The sequence below is a fragment of the Ranitomeya variabilis genome, chromosome 2, assembly GCF_051348905.1.
Source record: "Ranitomeya variabilis isolate aRanVar5 chromosome 2, aRanVar5.hap1, whole genome shotgun sequence".
NCBI lineage: Eukaryota > Metazoa > Chordata > Amphibia > Anura > Dendrobatidae > Ranitomeya > Ranitomeya variabilis.
This window is the reverse complement of record NC_135233.1, coordinates 1,004,636,171-1,004,660,080: the sequence shown is the minus strand read 5'-3', so window position 1 is coordinate 1,004,660,080 and position 23,910 is coordinate 1,004,636,171. Positions and strand designations below refer to the sequence as shown.

General features: G+C 52.4%; 1 protein-coding gene across 1 annotated transcript in view; it reads left to right on the top strand.

Moving 5' to 3' along the window:
* Window positions 1-5,745: 5,745 nt before the first annotated feature.
* The window catches only part of AQP12B (aquaporin 12B), a 36,624-nt gene continuing 18,459 nt past the window's right edge, over window positions 5,746-23,910 (top strand). Inside the window, exon 1 of the mRNA XM_077291223.1 lies at window positions 5,746-6,367. Within this exon, the coding sequence (XP_077147338.1) occupies window positions 5,761-6,367 (607 nt within the window). The 5' untranslated portion in view covers window positions 5,746-5,760. The remainder of the gene's footprint in view (window positions 6,368-23,910) is intronic.

Here is a 23,910-nt window from a genome sequence, read left to right as displayed (position 1 = left end):
CACCAAAAGTGGAGATCGATCCCAGGAAAAGCGATCTGCCACCAAACAGAAAGGTCTTTCAGCTAAGAATCCGCCTCCAGAACCGGTACCTGTCAGCTTCACTGGGTGAGTTTTAAAAGAGTCTCTTCCCACATGCTGATATATGTTCCTCCTATATCCCCTTCCTCTAGACTAAGAAAAGGACACATAAAACCAAACACAGAGAATGTGCCTTATGTTTGCAACACCTCCCGGACTCATATACTAAGAGGTTATGTGCAGAGTGCATCGTATTGACCTTACGGCAAGAAAACGTAATGACTCCGTCTGACGTTAGAGCCATAATTCGTGAAGAGATGCAGGGTCTGGCCCATACAAGTAGCACCAGTACCCGTCAGCCTAGCAGGTCCCGATCTCCAGTAAGCTCGGAGTCAGAGGTAGTACAAAAATCCTCTGATGAAGAGGAGTCCCAGCCAAGTTCATCGGAATATGAAGGAGGGCTTTGTCTACCAAATAGTAGTGTAGACAGTTTAATTAAAGCCGTCAGGAGCACGATGGGGTGCCCAGATGAGAAGGGAAAGAAGTCAGCGCAGGACATCATGTTCGCGGGGTTAGGACAAAGAAAACGAAGGTCCTTCCCCGCCATACCCACAATTAAGGAGCTGGTTAAAAAAGAGTGGGAGAAACAACATACAAGAGGATTCTTACCATCCTCTGCTAAAAGACGCTACCCCTTCAGTGACGAAGAACTTAATTCCTGGCAAAAGATACCAAAAGTTGATGCGGCAGTGGCTTCAACTTCTAAACAGTCGGTCTTGCCTGTGGAGGACTCAGGGACTCTAACTGATCCGTTAGACCGAAAAGCAGAAGCCTTACTTAAGAGGTCATGGGAGGCTAATACGGGGGCATTCAGACCAGCCATCTCTAGCACCTGTACTGCAAGGTCACTGCTAGTATGGACAGAGCAGCTGGAGGAACAAATTAGAAGTGGAGCTTCGAGAAATACAATTCTGTCGAAAATCCCTCTAATGAAAGATGCAGTAGCATTTCTAGCCGATGCGTCGGTGGATTCGCTACGTCTAACAGCCAGGTCAGCCGGCCTAGTAAACACAGCCCGGCGAGCACTCTGGTTGAAAAATTGGAAAGGGGACGCACAGGCCAAGGCAAAACTTTGTGCGATCCCCTGCCAGGGTGAGTTCCTATTTGGGAAAACTCTGGACGAGCTCTTAAATAAGGCAGGAGAGCGGAAGAAAGGCTTCCCTAACCAGTACCTTCCCTCTTACAGGAGAGCTTTCAGGAGGCGCCCCTTCACCAGGAACAAACCTACTGAACAAAGGGAGCGCTGGGAAGCAAAGGATCCAAAACAAAGAGGTGCTCTGTTTTCCGGATCCTATAACCAAAAACGTAATAAGTACCGTTAATTATGAAGTGGGCGGTAGATTGAAATATTTCTTTGCTAAATGGAAGTTGATAACATCTAGTCCTTGGATTCTGGACATTATTGGAAACGGATTAAGATTAGAATTTGATAGGATCCCTTGGGATTCTTTTATTGTAACATCTCCGAGAGGTCAACAACAACAAGAAGCTCTGGAATCAGAGATCCTGTCGCTTCTATCTAAAAAAGTATTGATAGAGGTTCCACGAGATCAAGAAGGGAGGGGGTTCTATTCCCCTTTATTCTTGATCAATAAACCAGATGGTTCATTCAGAACCATCATAAACCTCAAAAAACTAAATTCCTTTTTACGTAACCACACTTTCAAAATGGAATCCATTAGTTCTACCATCAAGCTTTTGTTTCCTAGGTGTGTCATGGCCGGGATAGACCTAAAAGATGCTTACTATCACCTTCCTATACATGCCGAACACCAGCAGTATCTAAGAGTAGCGGTCATCCTGGAGGGACAGGTTCGTCACTTCCAATACGTAGCAATGCCATTTGGGCTTTCTATGGCCCCCCGCATTTTTACAAAAGTGATGTTAGAGGTAATGGCTCATCTACGCCAACGGGACACTTTAATAATACCCTACCTGGATGACTTTTTAGTGATAGGGAATTCTGTGGCTCAATGTAAATTGCGGTTGTCTAACACAATCTCATCCCTGCAGGAGTTGGGTTGGATTATCAACTTCGAAAAGTCCAGACTGAATCCAGACACTACTCAAATGTTTCTAGGGATCCAGCTAGACTCCGTAAGTCAAAAAAGCTTCCTCCCGCATTCAAAGAAAACGACTATACAGTCAAAGGTGTCAGAAGCAATAAAAAACCCCTACATGACACTGAGAAAGGCTATGTCCTTACTAGGATCATTGTCCTCATGTATCCCGGCTGTACCATGGGCTCAATTCCATACCCGCCAATTACAGTACGAAGTACTGTCAGCCCAGGGACGGAAAGGACACCTAGAGAGTAAACTAACTCTCTCTAGAGATGTCATAGAATCTCTATCCTGGTGGCTAGATATGGGACACCTTTCAGGGGGTGTACCGTGGATAGTAGATCCATCCAAAATAATTACTACAGACGCCAGCCCTACGGGATGGGGTGCACATATGGAGGATGACATAGTCCAGGATACCTGGAATCAGTCAGAATCATCATGTTCGTCAAATTGGAAAGAATTAACAGCAGTAGGAAAAGCCTTAGATTATTTTCTTCCACAGATTCAAGGAGCAGATGTAAGAGTTTTCTCAGACAACTCCACCACAGTGGCCTATGTAAACTGTCAGGGCGGTACACGGTCAGGAAGTCTGATGACCATCGCAGGGGAGATCTTCCAGTTTGCAGAGACTCATCTTACATCCCTAACAGCCCTACACATCAGAGGAGTAGAGAATACCAAAGCGGACTACCTCAGTCGAAACAGGCTGCGCCAGGGAGAATGGTCCTTAAACAGAACCGTGTTCAGACTAATAACAAGAGCATGGGGAGTGCCTCAGATAGATCTATTTGCCACAAGAGGCAACAGACAGGTAGAAAGATTCGCTTCCCTGAACTCCATGGATCATCCAGACATGCTGGACTCCCTACATCATCCTTGGGAATTCAGACTGGCTTACGCCTTTCCTCCAATGTCTCTAATTCCGCTAGTGATCAGGAAGATCAGGAGGGAACGTGCAAGGGTGATCCTCATTGCACCCTTCTGGCCAAAGAGGCCGTGGTTCTCCTGCCTCCAAAGCATGTGTCTATGCGATCCATGGATTCTTCCATTGGACAGGGAACTACAGTTCCAGGGGCCGTTTTTCCACCCGCAAGTGAAAGGGCTTCACTTGACGGCGTGGAACTTGAGCGGCAGTTACTAAGCTCAAGGGGTTTTTCAGAACAGCTAGTAAAAACCCTGCTACTAAGTAGAAAAAGATCTACCACCCTGATATATAGCAGGGTTTGGAAAAAATTCTTAGAATTTCATACAATACCATTCACTAATCAGGTTCCGATAACACCTATTCTAGAGTTCCTACAAAAAGGTAGAGAATTAGGATTATCAGTGAACACCTTAAGAGTCCAGATATCAGCGTTAGGAGCCCTATATGGATATAATATAGCCGCTGATAGATGGGTCTCCAGATTCATTAAGTCTTGTGAACGAAGTAACCCGGTACATATTCCCCGTCTACCTCCGTGGGATTTAAATCTAGTGCTAGAAGCCTTAACCAGCTCCCCATTTGAGCCTCTAGATTCTATACCTCTAAATGTCCTCACATATAAAGTAGCCCTCTTGGTAGCCCTGACCTCAGCCAGACGTGTTAGCGACATCCAGGCCCTATCAGTAGACCCACCATTCTTACTGATATTTCATGATCGAATAGTCCTAAAACCAGACCCCTCATACCTCCCTAAGGTAGCATCCACCTACCACAGGTCACAGGAAATATTTCTCCCTTCCTTTTTTGATTCTCCTGTAACCCCTGAACAACATAAGTTCCACACCTTAGATGTCAGAAGAGCCATCCTGACTTATATAGAAAGGTGTCAAACATGGAGGGAGAGTAGGGCTCTGTTTATCTCCTTTCAGGGCCACAAGAAAGGACATGGGGTCACGAGAGCTACCATATCTCGGTGGATCAGAGATGCTATCTGCTTGGCCTATACATCAAAAGGCGAGATTCCTCCAGTGGGTATTAAAGCGCACTCAACACGAGCCATGGCTTCCTCCTGGGCGGAACAAGCGGATGTCCCGATCCATCTAATATGTAAGGCCGCAACTTGGTCTACACCTTCTACCTTTTACAACCATTATAGACTTGATCTATCTTCATCTTCTGATTTGACCTTTGGTAGAGCTGTGCTTAGTACAGTAATCCCACCCGAATAATGACTCTCTGAAAGTCTCTCATGTGGGGTGCTGTCGTGGCGAAGGGTAAAAAGCCGGATTACTCACCGGTAATGCTCTTTTAATGAGTCCACGACAGCACCCATTTACAACCCTCCCTGATTATGCACAGCCCTTTCTTTAATTCACAAATAATGGTTGTATAGAGTTTTTAAGATATTTTGCTGAATAAGAATTAATACTAAAGCTTTTGCGGTTCCCTTTTTATACTCTGTAAACTAAACTGAGGAGGAGAGGGGACCGCCTCCTTTTATTCTGTAGGTTTCCTGTTCCTATGGGCGGATCCCTCTCTCATGTGGGGTGCTGTCGTGGACTCATTAAAAGAGCATTACCGGTGAGTAATCCGGCTTTTCATTCTCAAGCCTCTTCAGATGTGGCCCTCGGCAGACAGATTCTGCAATCGGCAGTTTCGCATCTGAAGGCTTCATTTAATCACTCAATCTTTTAAGCATTGTGTGCGCAAGGTTTTCCCACACAGGGACTGCTTTAGGACGTCCCATGGTCCTATGTCTCCCAATGAGGCGAAGGAGAAACAGGGATTTTTGTGTGTACTCACCATAAAATCCTTTTCTCTGAGCCAATCATTGGGGGACACAGCACCCACTCTGTTAGCCCATTGGCTTTTAGTCTGGGTTGGTTTTGACATACTGCAATTCTGTTTTTGAGCTCCTACTGCTTTGGCACCAAATTGGTTCACGAGAGAGCCAACAGAGGGTGTATACTGTGGAGGAGGAGTTAACTTTTTTGTGTATTTGCTTAGTGTCCTCCTAGTGGCAGCAGCATAACACCCATGGTCCTGTGTCCCCCAATGATTGGCTTGGAGAAAAGGGTTTAATGGTGAGTACACACAAAAATCCCTGTTTTAGACTACGCTCTCACAATACGTTTTTGTAAGTTTTTCACTTTGCGTATTTTTGAAAAAAATGCCGGTTTTACTTAATGGGTGCAGAAAATCTGCAACATCAAAAACTCACCAATTGCTCATCGTGGGAGCTTGGCCTTACACACTGGGTTCACGACACTTATTTCTACAGATTTATGTGCTTAATTGCTTATTTAGAATTTTAATTTAATTTATTTTTTAAAAAATGTGGGCATTGGTGAAGTAAATACAGCTTTCGCTGCTGCTTAAACATCCGATTTTACATTACATTGAAATGCATCATTTTTCATTTTGAGTTCCAGTTCTAGAATTATTGATTATTTTATAGAACTGTAAAGCGGTGAGTGTAGCTGATTTCTATAATTCTGCTCAGTGTCATTACTACTGTAATACTTGGGTTAGAAGCGCTTTGATGTGCTGCATGCACAGCTGCGTTGGTTCCCGCCGCTGTCCTTGGTCCAGCTAGTAGCATTGAGCCACGTTTACCAACACTAGACCCGTATAAATACAGAGTCACTTCTTCCTAAGTCTCCTCTATCACTGACCCTCCTCCCTACCACCATGGCCGGACTGAACATAGTAGTAGGCTTCTTTGTTTCAGTCATCGCCTTATCTCAACTTGTTCGTTGGATAAGTAAAAAACTGCTGCCAGTCCGGATTTATGGATGCACCGTCAGTGAGTTTGCCAGTTCTCTGCAGCTATGTGCCTGCTATATGGAAGTCCGCATGCTGTCAGAGATTGGTATGTGGGGTGGTGGATTTGGCCCAGATGTGGTGTCAACGCTTCTCTTCTTGCTGTTTTTGGTGCATGGATTCACTTTTGATGGGTCATCGGCCAATTCTTCCGTCTCTCTTCAGGAGTTCTTGCTGAAGGATAGCCCATTAATAGACACAATAATTAAGTTAGTGGCTCAGATTGGGGGCATGGAGGTTGCCAGATTTTTAACCAGCCACTACTGGAGACTGGAGCTGACTGAATTTCACACAATCCAGATGATGATGATGGATGATTGCAGCTCCTCTTTACAAACCACGGTGGCTCAGGGAATTTTCGTTGAAGCACTGAGCGCCTTCTGCTATCACATAGTGCTACTTCACTTCCAAAACTCAAGGTTGATTTACAGATCACCAATTCTTGCCCTGACTGTCACTTTACTGGCATATGCAGGTAAGTTGTCACTCACCTCTTTTACTGATTTATTATTTGGATTATTGTATTGTTTAACATCAGATTATTGGAGAGAGGGGCCTATCTAGCTGCTTATAGTCCTGACATTGCCTGATTATCCACCAACCTAAAGATTCCTTGTAACCATTATATCAGTCAGCAGAACCATCCAAATTCAGCAGGATCTCCTGACCTTCTGAAGAGTAAGTGAATCTCCTGACTCTACCCTGTCAGATGTTGTTGGGGGTGAAGAAGACATGAAGGATGTTGAGTAGTGTTGAGCGATACTTTCCGATATCGGAAAGTATCGGTATCGGAAAGTATCGGCCGATACCGTCAAAATATCGGATCCAATCCGATACCGATACCCGATCCCAATGCAAGTCAATGGGACGAAAATATCGGAATTAAAATAAACCCTTTATAAACTTGTAGGTTCATTCTACATGAAGGAAAACAACTAAGAATAATGTAGGATGTATTGGGGGACGTGGCGGAGATATTAAAGGGACAGAGGTTTAGCCCAATGTAATAGAATAGCAGGATTTTTATTTTTTTTTTATGAAGTTCGGCGTTAGAAAGAATTTGACTATGTTATTTTTTTTTTTTTTTATGTCAGATATTGATGTTTCACTACTTCCACGCCCTTCACCTTCTTTTTTACTTCTCCCACGCTTTCTTCTTAATTATCCTCATCATCAGCTTCTTTGACATCAACTTCTTCACCTTATTCATCTTCTTCTTCATCTTCTACCTATTATTTTTTGGGTTACATTGTTCATATTCTTTTTATTTTACTATTATCTTCATCATATTCAACTTCTTCATCATATTCTTATTTGTGACAGGCATTCCCGTAGTTGTTATCTATAAAAGTTTGAAGATTACACCTTCCGTTCTGCCTGTCACAAACCAGTTACATTTGTCCGCGTTCAGTTTGGCCTGCAGCATCAGGCTTTATCCAGGGGCACCACGAGGAGGAACGGACTCACCCCCATACACTGCTTAGTCTTCTTCTGCTTATAATTTACATAATATTTTTTTGCTCTGATATTTTGTGTTATGCTTAATGTCCTTCTGCTCTTTGTTCTGCAGCCTCTTGTTCTTCTGCTTCTCGGTCTTCCAGGTCGTCGTCGTCTCCAGGGTCGTCGTCTCCGGGGTCGTCGTCATCGGGGTGGTCTCCGGGGTCGTCGTCATCGGGGTGGTCTTCAGGGTCATCGTCTCCAGGGTCGTCGTCATCACGGTGGTTGTCGTCTCTGGTGTCGTCGTCATCTTAGGGGTGTTCTTCCGGGTCATCGTGTTTAGTCTCTTGAACTTGGAAATGTAGCAGAAGGTACAAGAAGGCTGAGAAAATGCCGAGAACCAGCTGATGGAACTGGAACTCGGATGGCTACCCGAAGGTCCAAGAGCCAATGGAACTACCGAGGACCAGCTGACGTTACTGGAACCCGGTTACTAAGCAGGAGGTACCCGTGCCTGAAAGCACTACCAAGGACCACCTGACGTTGGTGGAACTCGGATACCCAGAGGGAGGCACCTAAGCCAAAGGCTCTGCCCGGAACCAGCTGACGGTACTGGAACCAGGATGGGGAGCAGAAGGTACAAGAGCAAAAGACACTGCCGAGAACCAGCTGACGGTGCTGGAACCCGGATGGGTAGCCGAAGGTCCAAGAGCCAATGGAACTACCGAGGACCAGCTGACGTTACTGGAACCCGGTTACTAAGCAGGAGGTACCCGTGCCTGAAAGCACTACCAAGGACCACCTGACGTTGGTGGAACTCGGATACCCAGAGGGAGGCACCTAAGCCAAAGGCTCTGCCCGGAACCAGCTGACGGTACTGGAACCAGGATGTGGAGCAGAAGGTACAAGAGCAAGTGTCTGCGTGGCTTTTGCAGAAAAACGTTGCCGGCTGCACAGCAGGGGAACAGCTGGCGGTGCTGGACCCCACTGACACATTGGCGAGGTGTTTGGCTCTGTGCAGCCAGCACTTCCGGACAGCAACGAGCGGTGTTGTAGCCCGGGCTCTGCAGGGGGAGCAGAGTGTAGGCCGAAGCCTACTTGAACCAATTTCAAAGGTAACCTTTAACCCCCCCTCAGGGGTTAGAAAGTAGAAGAGCCACAGCTTATGCAGCAGTAGTGCTGCACAAGTCAAAGGTTGCTCTTTTAATTTCGCTCCTTGCACACGCTGAATGAAACACGTATAACATTTAGCCCTTTATACAGTCAAACTGTGTTGGAGGCGCGAGTTCCCTTTGTAATGAGACGCAGCACAGATGTCAAGAATCCCACCTTGGTGCTGGGTGCAGCCTCCTGAGCGTTGTTATTTGCTGTACAGGAGTCTGCGCTGTCGTGTTATCCCCTGGCCTAGCGCCGTTAGCGCTGCCCATCTTCTGACCTCATTTAATGTTGGCCGGTGCGGTTCGCGATGCCCATGAATCACAGCCCCGCAGTGTATTGACATAGTTTAAACACTGCGGGGCTGGGATTCATGGCCTGGCGCAGTACATATGTTCGCCTCTCGCTTGGGTTCTTACACCCGCTTCAGACTATGCGGCGTCATCTGATCCCTTATCGCATGCCACGGCCATGAAGCCGCACAGTCCGAAGAAGGCGGAAGGAGAGGAGGGACAGGCGAACTGATGCACTGATCCTGCCCATCAATCACACCCTCGCAGTCCCAATAAATAAGACACCGAGGGGCGTTGTGTGGGTCAGGGCGGCCGCAGAGGCGCAGGCAGCCAAACCATGATGCCAGAAGACGGGCAGCGCTACCAAGGGGGTTGCAGCGTGTCATTACAAAGGAAAGTCACACCACCGGGACGGTTAAATGGTCACACAGAGGACACATTGCAGACGTGTTTTCAGTTCCACATGTGCGAGGAGAATACGTTTCTGAGCCACCTTGCACACATGCAGCATTACCGCTGTACAAGGTGGCTGGATAACGTAAAAACGCCTGGGGGAGGGGGGACAGGTTCCCTTCAATTTCAGTTCTTGTGTCTGCGTGGCTTTTGCAGGACACGTTGCCGGCTGCACAGCAGGGGAACAGCTGGCGGTGCTGGACCCCACTGACACATTGGCTGGTGTTTTTCTCTGTGCAGCTAGCACATCTGGGCAAAAACTGGCGGTGTGTTAGAGCCCAGGGACAGCAGGAGGAGGAGCAGGAGGAGGAGGAGCAGGGGGAGGGGAGTGTAGGCCGAAGCCTGCACAGGCGGCAGCTTTGGGTGTGTTGTGTCTGCGTGACTTTTGCAGGACACGTTGCCGGCTACACAGCAGGGGAACAGCTGGCGGTGCTGGACCCCACTGACACATTGGCGAGGTGTTTGGCTCTGTGCAGCCAGCACTTCCGGACAGCAACTAGCGTTGTTGGAGCCCGGGCTCTGCAGGTGGAGCAGAGTGTACGCCGAAGCCTAATTGAACCGATTTCAAAAGTCACCTTTAACCCCCCCTCAGGGGTTACAAAGTAGAAGAGCCACAGCTTATGCAGCAGCAGTGCTGCGCAAGTCAAAGGTTGCTCTTGTAATTTTTCTCCTTGCACACGCTGAATGGAACACGTATAACATTCAGCCCTTTAGACAGTCAAACTGTGTAATGGAGGCGAGAGTTCCCTTTGTAATGAGACGCAGCACAGGTGTCAAGAATCCCACCTTGGTGCTGGGTGCAGCCTCCCGAGCGTTGTTATTTGCTGTACAGGAGTCTGCGCTGTCGTGTTATCCCCTGGCCTAGCGCCGTTAGCGCTGCCCATCTTCTGGCATCATGTAATGTCGGCCGGTGCGGTTCGCGATGCCCATGAATCCCAGCCCCGCAGTGTCTTAACATTGTTAAAACACTGCGGGGCTGGGATTCAGGGCCTGGCGCAGCACATATGTTCGCCTCTCACACTCGGGTCCTTACACCCGCTTCAGACTGTGCGGCGTCATCTGATCCCTTATCGCATGCCACGGCCATGAAGCCGCACAGTCCGAAGAAGGCGGAAGGAGAGGAGGGACAGGCGAACTGATGCACTGATCCTGCCCATCAATCACACCCTCGCAGTCCCAATAAATAAGACACCGAGGGGCGTTGTGTGGGTCAGGGCGGCCGCAGAGGCGCAGGCAGCCAAACCATGATGCCAGAAGACGGGCAGCGCTACCAAGGGGGTTGCAGCGTGTCATTACAAAGGAAAGTCACACCACCGGGACGGTTAAATGGTCACACAGAGGACACATTGCAGACGTGTTTTCAGTTCCACATGTGCGAGGAGAATACGTTTCTGAGCCACCTTGCACACATGCAGCATTACCGCTGTACAAGGTGGCTGGATAACGTAAAAACGCCTGGGGGAGGGGGGACAGGTTCCCTTCAATTTCAGTTCTTGTGTCTGCGTGGCTTTTGCAGGACACGTTGCCGGCTGCACAGCAGGGGAACAGCTGGCGGTGCTGGACCCCACTGACACATTGGCTGGTGTTTTTCTCTGTGCAGCTAGCACATCTGGGCAAAAACTGGCGGTGTGTTAGAGCCCAGGGACAGCAGGAGGAGGAGCAGGAGGAGGAGGAGCAGGGGGAGGGGAGTGTAGGCCGAAGCCTGCACAGGCGGCAGCTTTGGGTGTGTTGTGTCTGCGTGACTTTTGCAGGACACGTTGCCGGCTACACAGCAGGGGAACAGCTGGCGGTGCTGGACCCCACTGACACATTGGCGAGGTGTTTGGCTCTGTGCAGCCAGCACTTCCGGACAGCAACTAGCGTTGTTGGAGCCCGGGCTCTGCAGGTGGAGCAGAGTGTAGGCCGAAGCCTAATTGAACCGATTTCAAAAGTCACCTTTAACCCCCCCTCAGGGGTTACAAAGTAGAAGAGCCACAGCTTATGCAGCAGCAGTGCTGCGCAAGTCAAAGGTTGCTCTTGTAATTTTTCTCCTTGCACACGCTGAATGGAACACGTATAACATTCAGCCCTTTAGACAGTCAAACTGTGTAATGGAGGCGAGAGTTCCCTTTGTAATGAGACGCAGCACAGGTGTCAAGAATCCCACCTTGGTGCTGGGTGCAGCCTCCCGAGCGTTGTTATTTGCTGTACAGGAGTCTGCGCTGTCGTGTTATCCCCTGGCCTAGCGCCGTTAGCGCTGCCCATCTTCTGGCATCATGTAATGTCGGCCGGTGCGGTTCGCGATGCCCATGAATCCCAGCCCCGCAGTGTCTTAACATTGTTAAAACACTGCGGGGCTGGGATTCAGGGCCTGGCGCAGCACATATGTTCGCCTCTCACACTCGGGTCCTTACACCCGCTTCAGACTGTGCGGCGTCATCTGATCCCTTATCGCATGCCACGGCCATGAAGCCGCACAGTCCGAAGAAGGCGGAAGGAGAGGAGGGACAGGCGAACTGATGCACTGATCCTGCCCATCAATCACACCCTCGCAGTCCCAATAAATAAGACACCGAGGGGCGTTGTGTGGGTCAGGGCGGCCGCAGAGGCGCAGGCAGCCAAACCATGATGCCAGAAGACGGGCAGCGCTACCAAGGGGGTTGCAGCGTGTCATTACAAAGGAAAGTCACACCACCGGGACGGTTAAATGGTCACACAGAGGACACATTGCAGACGTGTTTTCAGTTCCACATGTGCGAGGAGAATACGTTTCTGAGCCACCTTGCACACATGCAGCATTACCGCTGTACAAGGTGGCTGGATAACGTAAAAACGCCTGGGGGAGGGGGGACAGGTTCCCTTCAATTTCAGTTCTTGTGTCTGCGTGGCTTTTGCAGGACACGTTGCCGGCTGCACAGCAGGGGAACAGCTGGCGGTGCTGGACCCCACTGACACATTGGCTGGTGTTTTTCTCTGTGCAGCTAGCACATCTGGGCAAAAACTGGCGGTGTGTTAGAGCCCAGGGACAGCAGGAGGAGGAGCAGGAGGAGGAGGAGCAGGGGGAGGGGAGTGTAGGCCGAAGCCTGCACAGGCGGCAGCTTTGGGTGTGTTGTGTCTGCGTGACTTTTGCAGGACACGTTGCCGGCTACACAGCAGGGGAACAGCTGGCGGTGCTGGACCCCACTGACACATTGGCGAGGTGTTTGGCTCTGTGCAGCCAGCACTTCCGGACAGCAACTAGCGTTGTTGGAGCCCGGGCTCTGCAGGTGGAGCAGAGTGTAGGCCGAAGCCTAATTGAACCGATTTCAAAAGTCACCTTTAACCCCCCCTCAGGGGTTACAAAGTAGAAGAGCCACAGCTTATGCAGCAGCAGTGCTGCGCAAGTCAAAGGTTGCTCTTGTAATTTTTCTCCTTGCACACGCTGAATGGAACACGTATAACATTCAGCCCTTTAGACAGTCAAACTGTGTAATGGAGGCGAGAGTTCCCTTTGTAATGAGACGCAGCACAGGTGTCAAGAATCCCACCTTGGTGCTGGGTGCAGCCTCCCGAGCGTTGTTATTTGCTGTACAGGAGTCTGCGCTGTCGTGTTATCCCCTGGCCTAGCGCCGTTAGCGCTGCCCATCTTCTGGCATCATGTAATGTCGGCCGGTGCGGTTCGCGATGCCCATGAATCCCAGCCCCGCAGTGTCTTAACATTGTTAAAACACTGCGGGGCTGGGATTCAGGGCCTGGCGCAGCACATATGTTCGCCTCTCACACTCGGGTCCTTACACCCGCTTCAGACTGTGCGGCGTCATCTGATCCCTTATCGCATGCCACGGCCATGAAGCCGCACAGTCCGAAGAAGGCGGAAGGAGAGGAGGGACAGGCGAACTGATGCACTGATCCTGCCCATCAATCACACCCTCGCAGTCCCAATAAATAAGACACCGAGGGGCGTTGTGTGGGTCAGGGCGGCCGCAGAGGCGCAGGCAGCCAAACCATGATGCCAGAAGACGGGCAGCGCTACCAAGGGGGTTGCAGCGTGTCATTACAAAGGAAAGTCACACCACCGGGACGGTTAAATGGTCACACAGAGGACACATTGCAGACGTGTTTTCAGTTCCACATGTGCGAGGAGAATACGTTTCTGAGCCACCTTGCACACATGCAGCATTACCGCTGTACAAGGTGGCTGGATAACGTAAAAACGCCTGGGGGAGGGGGGACAGGTTCCCTTCAATTTCAGTTCTTGTGTCTGCGTGGCTTTTGCAGGACACGTTGCCGGCTGCACAGCAGGGGAACAGCTGGCGGTGCTGGACCCCACTGACACATTGGCTGGTGTTTTTCTCTGTGCAGCTAGCACATCTGGGCAAAAACTGGCGGTGTGTTAGAGCCCAGGGACAGCAGGAGGAGGAGCAGGAGGAGGAGGAGCAGGGGGAGGGGAGTGTAGGCCGAAGCCTGCACAGGCGGCAGCTTTGGGTGTGTTGTGTCTGCGTGACTTTTGCAGGACACGTTGCCGGCTACACAGCAGGGGAACAGCTGGCGGTGCTGGACCCCACTGACACATTGGCGAGGTGTTTGGCTCTGTGCAGCCAGCACTTCCGGACAGCAACTAGCGTTGTTGGAGCCCGGGCTCTGCAGGTGGAGCAGAGTGTAGGCCGAAGCCTAATTGAACCGATTTCAAAAGTCACCTTTAACCCCCCCTCAGGGGTTACAAAGTAGAAGAGCCACAGCTTATGCAGCAGCAGTGCTGCGCAAGTCAAAGGTTGCTCTTGTAATTTTTCTCCTTGCACACGCTGAATGGAACACGTATAACATTCAGCCCTTTAGACAGTCAAACTGTGTAATGGAGGCGAGAGTTCCCTTTGTAATGAGACGCAGCACAGGTGTCAAGAATCCCACCTTGGTGCTGGGTGCAGCCTCCCGAGCGTTGTTATTTGCTGTACAGGAGTCTGCGCTGTCGTGTTATCCCCTGGCCTAGCGCCGTTAGCGCTGCCCATCTTCTGGCATCATGTAATGTCGGCCGGTGCGGTTCGCGATGCCCATGAATCCCAGCCCCGCAGTGTCTTAACATTGTTAAAACACTGCGGGGCTGGGATTCAGGGCCTGGCGCAGCACATATGTTCGCCTCTCACACTCGGGTCCTTACACCCGCTTCAGACTGTGCGGCGTCATCTGATCCCTTATCGCATGCCACGGCCATGAAGCCGCACAGTCCGAAGAAGGCGGAAGGAGAGGAGGGACAGGCGAACTGATGCACTGATCCTGCCCATCAATCACACCCTCGCAGTCCCAATAAATAAGACACCGAGGGGCGTTGTGTGGGTCAGGGCGGCCGCAGAGGCGCAGGCAGCCAAACCATGATGCCAGAAGACGGGCAGCGCTACCAAGGGGGTTGCAGCGTGTCATTACAAAGGAAAGTCACACCACCGGGACGGTTAAATGGTCACACAGAGGACACATTGCAGACGTGTTTTCAGTTCCACATGTGCGAGGAGAATACGTTTCTGAGCCACCTTGCACACATGCAGCATTACCGCTGTACAAGGTGGCTGGATAACGTAAAAACGCCTGGGGGAGGGGGGACAGGTTCCCTTCAATTTCAGTTCTTGTGTCTGCGTGGCTTTTGCAGGACACGTTGCCGGCTGCACAGCAGGGGAACAGCTGGCGGTGCTGGACCCCACTGACACATTGGCTGGTGTTTTTCTCTGTGCAGCTAGCACATCTGGGCAAAAACTGGCGGTGTGTTAGAGCCCAGGGACAGCAGGAGGAGGAGCAGGAGGAGGAGGAGCAGGGGGAGGGGAGTGTAGGCCGAAGCCTGCACAGGCGGCAGCTTTGGGTGTGTTGTGTCTGCGTGACTTTTGCAGGACACGTTGCCGGCTACACAGCAGGGGAACAGCTGGCGGTGCTGGACCCCACTGACACATTGGCGAGGTGTTTGGCTCTGTGCAGCCAGCACTTCCGGACAGCAACTAGCGTTGTTGGAGCCCGGGCTCTGCAGGTGGAGCAGAGTGTAGGCCGAAGCCTAATTGAACCGATTTCAAAAGTCACCTTTAACCCCCCCTCAGGGGTTACAAAGTAGAAGAGCCACAGCTTATGCAGCAGCAGTGCTGCGCAAGTCAAAGGTTGCTCTTGTAATTTTTCTCCTTGCACACGCTGAATGGAACACGTATAACATTCAGCCCTTTAGACAGTCAAACTGTGTAATGGAGGCGAGAGTTCCCTTTGTAATGAGACGCAGCACAGGTGTCAAGAATCCCACCTTGGTGCTGGGTGCAGCCTCCCGAGCGTTGTTATTTGCTGTACAGGAGTCTGCGCTGTCGTGTTATCCCCTGGCCTAGCGCCGTTAGCGCTGCCCATCTTCTGGCATCATGTAATGTCGGCCGGTGCGGTTCGCGATGCCCATGAATCCCAGCCCCGCAGTGTCTTAACATTGTTAAAACACTGCGGGGCTGGGATTCAGGGCCTGGCGCAGCACATATGTTCGCCTCTCACACTCGGGTCCTTACACCCGCTTCAGACTGTGCGGCGTCATCTGATCCCTTATCGCATGCCACGGCCATGAAGCCGCACAGTCCGAAGAAGGCGGAAGGAGAGGAGGGACAGGCGAACTGATGCACTGATCCTGCCCATCAATCACACCCTCGCAGTCCCAATAAATAAGACACCGAGGGGCGTTGTGTGGGTCAGGGCGGCCGCAGAGGCGCAGGCAGCCAAACCATGATGCCAGAAGACGGGCAGCGCTACCAAGGGGGTTGCAGCGTGTCATTACAAAGGAAAGTCACACCACCGGGACGGTTAAATGGTCACACAGAGGACACATTGCAGACGTGTTTTCAGTTCCACATGTGCGAGGAGAATACGTTTCTGAGCCACCTTGCACACATGCAGCATTACCGCTGTACAAGGTGGCTGGATAACGTAAAAACGCCTGGGGGAGGGGGGACAGGTTCCCTTCAATTTCAGTTCTTGTGTCTGCGTGGCTTTTGCAGGACACGTTGCCGGCTGCACAGCAGGGGAACAGCTGGCGGTGCTGGACCCCACTGACACATTGGCTGGTGTTTTTCTCTGTGCAGCTAGCACATCTGGGCAAAAACTGGCGGTGTGTTAGAGCCCAGGGACAGCAGGAGGAGGAGCAGGAGGAGGAGGAGCAGGGGGAGGGGAGTGTAGGCCGAAGCCTGCACAGGCGGCAGCTTTGGGTGTGTTGTGTCTGCGTGACTTTTGCAGGACACGTTGCCGGCTACACAGCAGGGGAACAGCTGGCGGTGCTGGACCCCACTGACACATTGGCGAGGTGTTTGGCTCTGTGCAGCCAGCACTTCCGGACAGCAACTAGCGTTGTTGGAGCCCGGGCTCTGCAGGTGGAGCAGAGTGTAGGCCGAAGCCTAATTGAACCGATTTCAAAAGTCACCTTTAACCCCCCCTCAGGGGTTACAAAGTAGAAGAGCCACAGCTTATGCAGCAGCAGTGCTGCGCAAGTCAAAGGTTGCTCTTGTAATTTTTCTCCTTGCACACGCTGAATGGAACACGTATAACATTCAGCCCTTTAGACAGTCAAACTGTGTAATGGAGGCGAGAGTTCCCTTTGTAATGAGACGCAGCACAGGTGTCAAGAATCCCACCTTGGTGCTGGGTGCAGCCTCCCGAGCGTTGTTATTTGCTGTACAGGAGTCTGCGCTGTCGTGTTATCCCCTGGCCTAGCGCCGTTAGCGCTGCCCATCTTCTGGCATCATGTAATGTCGGCCGGTGCGGTTCGCGATGCCCATGAATCCCAGCCCCGCAGTGTCTTAACATTGTTAAAACACTGCGGGGCTGGGATTCAGGGCCTGGCGCAGCACATATGTTCGCCTCTCACACTCGGGTCCTTATACCCGCTTCAGACTGTGCGGCGTCATCTGATCCCTTATCGCATGCCACGGCCATGAAGCCGCACAGTCCGAAGAAGGCGGAAGGAGAGGAGGGACAGGCGAACTGATGCACTGATCCTGCCCATCAATCACACCCTCGCAGTCCCAATAAATAAGACACCGAGGGGCGTTGTGTGGGTCAGGGCGGCCGCAGAGGCGCAGGCAGCCAAACCATGATGCCAGAAGACGGGCAGCGCTACCAAGGGGGTTGCAGCGTGTCATTACAAAGGAAAGTCACACCACCGGGACGGTTAAATGGTCACACAGAGGACACATTGCAGACGTGTTTTCAGTTCCACATGTGCGAGGAGAATACGTTTCTGAGCCACCTTGCACACATGCAGCATTACCGCTGTACAAGGTGGCTGGATAACGTAAAAACGCCTGGGGGAGGGGGGACAGGTTCCCTTCAATTTCAGTTCTTGTGTCTGCGTGGCTTTTGCAGGACACGTTGCCGGCTGCACAGCAGGGGAACAGCTGGCGGTGCTGGACCCCACTGACACATTGGCTGGTGTTTTTCTCTGTGCAGCTAGCACATCTGGGCAAAAACTGGCGGTGTGTTAGAGCCCAGGGACAGCAGGAGGAGGAGCAGGAGGAGGAGGAGCAGGGGGAGGGGAGTGTAGGCCGAAGCCTGCACAGGCGGCAGCTTTGGGTGTGTTGTGTCTGCGTGACTTTTGCAGGACACGTTGCCGGCTACACAGCAGGGGAACAGCTGGCGGTGCTGGACCCCACTGACACATTGGCGAGGTGTTTGGCTCTGTGCAGCCAGCACTTCCGGACAGCAACTAGCGTTGTTGGAGCCCGGGCTCTGCAGGTGGAGCAGAGTGTAGGCCGAAGCCTAATTGAACCGATTTCAAAAGTCACCTTTAACCCCCCCTCAGGGGTTACAAAGTAGAAGAGCCACAGCTTATGCAGCAGCAGTGCTGCGCAAGTCAAAGGTTGCTCTTGTAATTTTTCTCCTTGCACACGCTGAATGGAACACGTATAACATTCAGCCCTTTAGACAGTCAAACTGTGTAATGGAGGCGAGAGTTCCCTTTGTAATGAGACGCAGCACAGGTGTCAAGAATCCCACCTTGGTGCTGGGTGCAGCCTCCCGAGCGTTGTTATTTGCTGTACAGGAGTCTGCGCTGTCGTGTTATCCCCTGGCCTAGCGCCGTTAGCGCTGCCCATCTTCTGGCATCATGTAATGTCGGCCGGTGCGGTTCGCGATGCCCATGAATCCCAGCCCCGCAGTGTCTTAACATTGTTAAAACACTGCGGGGCTGGGATTCAGGGCCTGGCGCAGCACATATGTTCGCCTCTCACACTCGGGTCCTTACACCCGCTTCAGACTGTGCGGCGTCATCTGATCCCTTATCGCATGCCACGGCCATGAAGCCGCACAGTCCGAAGAAGGCGGAAGGAGAGGAGGGACAGGCGAACTGATGCACTGATCCTGCCCATCAATCACACCCTCGCAGTCCCAATAAATAAGACACCGAGGGGCGTTGTGTGGGTCAGGGCGGCCGCAGAGGCGCAGGCAGCCAAACCATGATGCCAGAAGACGGGCAGCGCTACCAAGGGGGTTGCAGCGTGTCATTACAAAGGAAAGTCACACCACCGGGACGGTTAAATGGTCACACAGAGGACACATTGCAGACGTGTTTTCAGTTCCACATGTGCGAGGAGAATACGTTTCTGAGCCACCTTGCACACATGCAGCATTACCGCTGTACAAGGTGGCTGGATAACGTAAAAACGCCTGGGGGAGGGGGGACAGGTTCCCTTCAATTTCAGTTCTTGTGTCTGCGTGGCTTTTGCAGGACACGTTGCCGGCTGCACAGCAGGGGAACAGCTGGCGGTGCTGGACCCCACTGACACATTGGCTGGTGTTTTTCTCTGTGCAGCTAGCACATCTGGGCAAAAACTGGCGGTGTGTTAGAGCCCAGGGACAGCAGGAGGAGGAGCAGGAGGAGGAGGAGCAGGGGGAGGGGAGTGTAGGCCGAAGCCTGCACAGGCGGCAGCTTTGGGTGTGTTGTGTCTGCGTGACTTTTGCAGGACACGTTGCCGGCTACACAGCAGGGGAACAGCTGGCGGTGCTGGACCCCACTGACACATTGGCGAGGTGTTTTTCTCTGTGCAGCTAGCAGTACCGGGCCCCAACTGGCGGTGTTGGAGCCCAGGGTCAGCAGGAGGAGCAGGGGGAGCGGAGTGTAGGCCGAAGCCTGCACTCGAGCAAGTTGAAAGGAAACCTTTAACCCCCCCCCCCCAGGCGTTTGTAGCTGAAAGAGCCATTGTGTACAGCACTAATGCTGGAAAAGGTAAACTTAGCTCTTTTAATTATGGTCCTTGCACATGCGGAACCTAACAGTTATGAAATGTGTCCCCTCACAGCGTTAAACCGTCCGGTAGGTGGAACTTTCCTTTGTCGTGTGACGCAGCACAGCCATCATTTTTACCCCCTTGGCGCCGTGCGCCGCCTCCTCAGCGTTGTTTTAATCTGTCCCGGAGCCTGCGCTGTTAGGTTAGCCCTTGGCCATGCACACATTTTGCGCTGCCCGTCTTCTGACATCATTTGGTGTCAGGCTGGCTGCGCCTGTGCGGGTGCGCTGGCCGAGATCCCGCCTCGCAGTGTCGTCTAATGTAATCCCACCGCGGGCCTGTGATCCGTGCCCGTGCGCAGTGCATATCCTCTCCTCTCACTCCCCTCCCTACGGCTTTTTCAGACTGTGCGGTGTCACGGCCGTGGCATGCTATTAGGGACCAGCTGACATCGCACAGTCTGAAGAAGCCGTAGGGAGGGGAGTGAGAGGAGAGGATATGCACTGCGCACGGGCACGGATCACAGGCCCGCGGTGGGATTACATTAGACGACACTGCGAGGCGGGATCTCGGCCAGCGCACCCGCACAGGCGCAGCCAGCCTGACACCAAATGAGGTCAGAAGACGGGCAGCGCAACATGTGTGCATGGCCAAGGGCTAACCTAACAGCGCAGGCTCCGGGACAGATTAAAACAACGCTGAGGAGGCGGCGCACGGCGCCAAGGGGGTAAAAATGATGGCTGTGCTGCGTCACACGACAAAGGAAAGTTCCACCTACCGGACGGTTTAACGCTGTGTGGGGACACATTTCATAAGTGTTTGGTTCAGCATGTGCAAGGAGCATCACGAAAAGAGGCACTTTTTCCCTTTGCATCATTACTGCTGCACAAGGTGGCTCCTTCAGTAACAAACGCCTGGGGGGGGGGGGGGGTCAGGTTCCCTTACATTTAACTTGTTGTGCCTGCGTGGCGGTCGCAGTACACGTTGCCGTATACACAGCAGGGGAACAGCTGGCGGTGCTGAACCCCACTAACACATTGGCGAGGTGTTTGGCTCTGTGCGTACAGCACTTCTGGACGGCAACTGGCGGTGTTGGAGCCCAGGGACGGGTGGAGGAGGAGGAGGTTGGAGGAGGTAGGAGGGATTGCCACACACACAGCAGGGGAACAGCTGACGTTACTGAACCCCAATAACAGAGGAGGGACTGTTGACTGTGCGTACAGCACTTCTGGACGGCAACTGGCGGTGTTGGAGCCCAGGGGCAGGTGGAGGAGGAGGAGGTTGGAGGAGGTAGGAGGAGGTAGGAGGGATTGCCACACACACAGCAGGGGAACAGCTGACGTTACTGAACCCCAATAACAGAGGAGGGACTGTTGACTGTGCGTACAGCACTTCTGGACGGCAACTGGCGGTGTTGGAGCCCAGGGACGGGTGGAGGAGGAGGAGGTTGGAGGAGGTAGGAGGAGGTAGGAGGGATTGCCACACACACAGCAGGGGAACAGCTGACGTTACTGAACCCCAATAACAGAGGAGGGACTGTTGACTGTGCGTACAGCACTTCTGGACGGCAACTGGCGGTGTTGGAGCCCAGGGACGGGTGGAGGAGGAGGAGGTTGGAGGAGGTAGGAGGGATTGCCACACACACAGCAGGGGAACAGCTGACGTTACTGAACCCCAATAACAGAGGAGGGACTGTTGACTGTGCGTACAGCACTTCTGGACGGCAACTGGCGGTGTTGGAGCCCAGGGACGGGTGGAGGAGGAGGAGGTAGGAGGAGGTAGGAGGGATTGCCACACACACAGCAGGGGAACAGCTGACGTTACTGAACCCCAATAACAGAGGAGGGACTGTTGACTGTGCGTACAGCACTTCTGGACGGCAACTGGCGGTGTTGGAGCCCAGGGACGGGTGGAGGAGGAGGAGGTTGGAGGAGGTAGGAGGGATTGCCACACACACAGCAGGGGAACAGCTGACGTTACTGAACCCCAATAACAGAGGAGGGACTGTTGACTGTGCGTACAGCACTTCTGGACGGCAACTGGCGGTGTTGGAGCCCAGGGACAGGTGGAAAAGCAGAGGAACACAATGTAGGCCGAAGCCTGAGAAAGTCGAAAGGGAACCTTTAACCCCCCCCCAAGGCGTTTGTAGCTGAAAGAGCCAGCTTGTGCAGCACAAAAGATGCAAAAGGAAAAGGTGGCTCTTTTCATCATGCTCCTTGCAAACACAGAACTAAACACTTATAAAATGTGTCCCCTGCAACCGTAAAACCGTCCCGGAGGTGGGACTTTCCTTCGTAATGTGACGCAGCCCAGCCGTCATTCCTACCCCCCCGGCGCCGCGCACCGGCTCCTCAGCGTTGTTTTATTCCGTCAAGGAGCCTGCGCTGTTATGTTATCCCGTGGCCAGGCACACTTAGCGCTGCCCGTCTTCTGGCATCATTTGGTGTCTGGATGGCTGCGCCTGTGCGGCCGCGCTGGCAGAGAGCCCGCCTCGCAGTGTCTTCTGATTTAATCCCACTGGGGGCCTGGGATCCATGGACATGCGCAGTGCATATCTGAACCTCCACCTCTCACTCATCTCCCTATGGCTTCTTCAGACTGTGCGGTGTCACGGCCGTGGCATGCTGTTAGGGACCAGCTGACACCGAACAGTCTGAAGAAGCCATAGGGAAATGAGTGAGAGGTGGAGGTTCAGATATGCACTGCGCATGTCCATGGATCCCAGGCCCCCAGTGGGATTAAATCAGAAGACACTGCGAGGCGGGCTCTCTGCCAGCGCGGCCGCACAGGCGCAGCCATCCAGACACCAAATGATGCCAGAAGACGGGCAGCGCTAAGTGTGCCTGGCCACGGGATAACATAACAGCGCAGGCTCCAGGACGGAATAAAACAACGCTGAGGAGCCGGTGCGCGGCGCCGGGGGGGTAGGAATGACGGCTGGGCTGCGTCACATTACGAAGTAAAGTCCCACCTCCAGGACGGTTTTACGGTATCAGTGGACACATTTTATAAGTGTTAAGTTCTGCGTGTGCAAGGAGCTAAACAAAAATAGCTACCTTTTCCTTGGGCAGCATTACTGCTGCACAAGGTGGCTCTTTCAGTAACAAACGCCTTGGGGGGGGGGGGACAGATTCCCTTACATTTCAGTTGTTGTGTCAGCGTGGCGGTCGCATGACACATTGCCGGCTACACAGCTGGGGATCAGCTGACGTTACTGAAACCCAATAACACTGGGTCGTATGTTTTGACTGTGCAGACGGCACGTCTGAGCCTCAACTGGCGGTGTTGGAGCCCAGGAATTTAAGTTCAGGTGGTAGAAAGATGAACACAACAGGAGACCTGGATAACGTATACAGTGACCTAATTATTCAATCAGGAGGAGGAGTGGCAAATTCCGGCGAGATCCAGGCCTTGTTCATTTTCAGGAAAGTAAGCCGGTCAACGTTATCGGAGGATAGTCGCATGCGACGGTCAGTTAGTACACCACCTGCAGCACTAAAGACACGTTCCGATAATACACTGGCCGCAGGGCAAGACAGCACCTCCAATGCATACTGGCTTAGCTCTGGCCATGTATCCAGCTTTGAGACCCAAAACTTGAAAGGGGAAGAGCCGTCTGGGAGTACAGCAAGAGGGCAAGACATGTAGTCTGTCACCATCTGACGGAACCGTTGCCTCCTGCTGACTGGAGCCGTCTGTGATGGTGTAGACTTTTGTGGCGGGCACAGAAAACTGTGCCACAGTTCGGCCATACTGGTCTTGCCTTGGGCAGAGGCACTGCTTCTGCTCCCTCTTTGTGCAGAGCCTCCACCACGGCCTGGACGCACTGAGCTGCTTTGGAATGCACTAGCAGCACTTCTCTCAGTTGGAATGGAGAAGATGATGGAATTGACCAGTGTGTCTTGGTACTCCCGCATTTTTCGCTCCCGGTTCAACGGTGTGATGAGGCTTTCTACGTTGTCCCGGTAGCGAGGATCGAGGAGGGTGAACACCCAATAATCAGACATGTTGAGAATGTGGGCGATGCGGCGGTCGTTTCTCAGGCACTGCAGCATGTAATCCACCATGTGCTGCAGACTGCCAACTGCCCAAGAAACGCTGTCCCCTGCTGGAGGCGTGATCTCTGCCCGCTCGTCATCACCCCACCCTCGCTGTACACACTGAGTACTGGACAATTGTGTAACTCCCTCCTCTGGACGGATGTCTTCCTCCTCCATTGACTCCTCCTCATCCTCCTCACAAACGGTCCCCTGCCTACGCGTTTGTGAGGAACCACGTGGCGCTGACTGTCCAGAAGATGATGGAAATGGTGAATCCTCATCCTCCACCTCTTCCACAACATCATCCCTTAGCGCTTGCAGTGATTTTTCAAGCAGGCAGATAAGGGGGACAGTCATGCTGACTAGTGCATCATCTGCACTCGCCATCCGCGTGGAATAATCAAAGGGACGCAAAACCTGGCAGACGTCATTCATAGTGGCCCACTCTGTGGTTGTGAAGTCTGT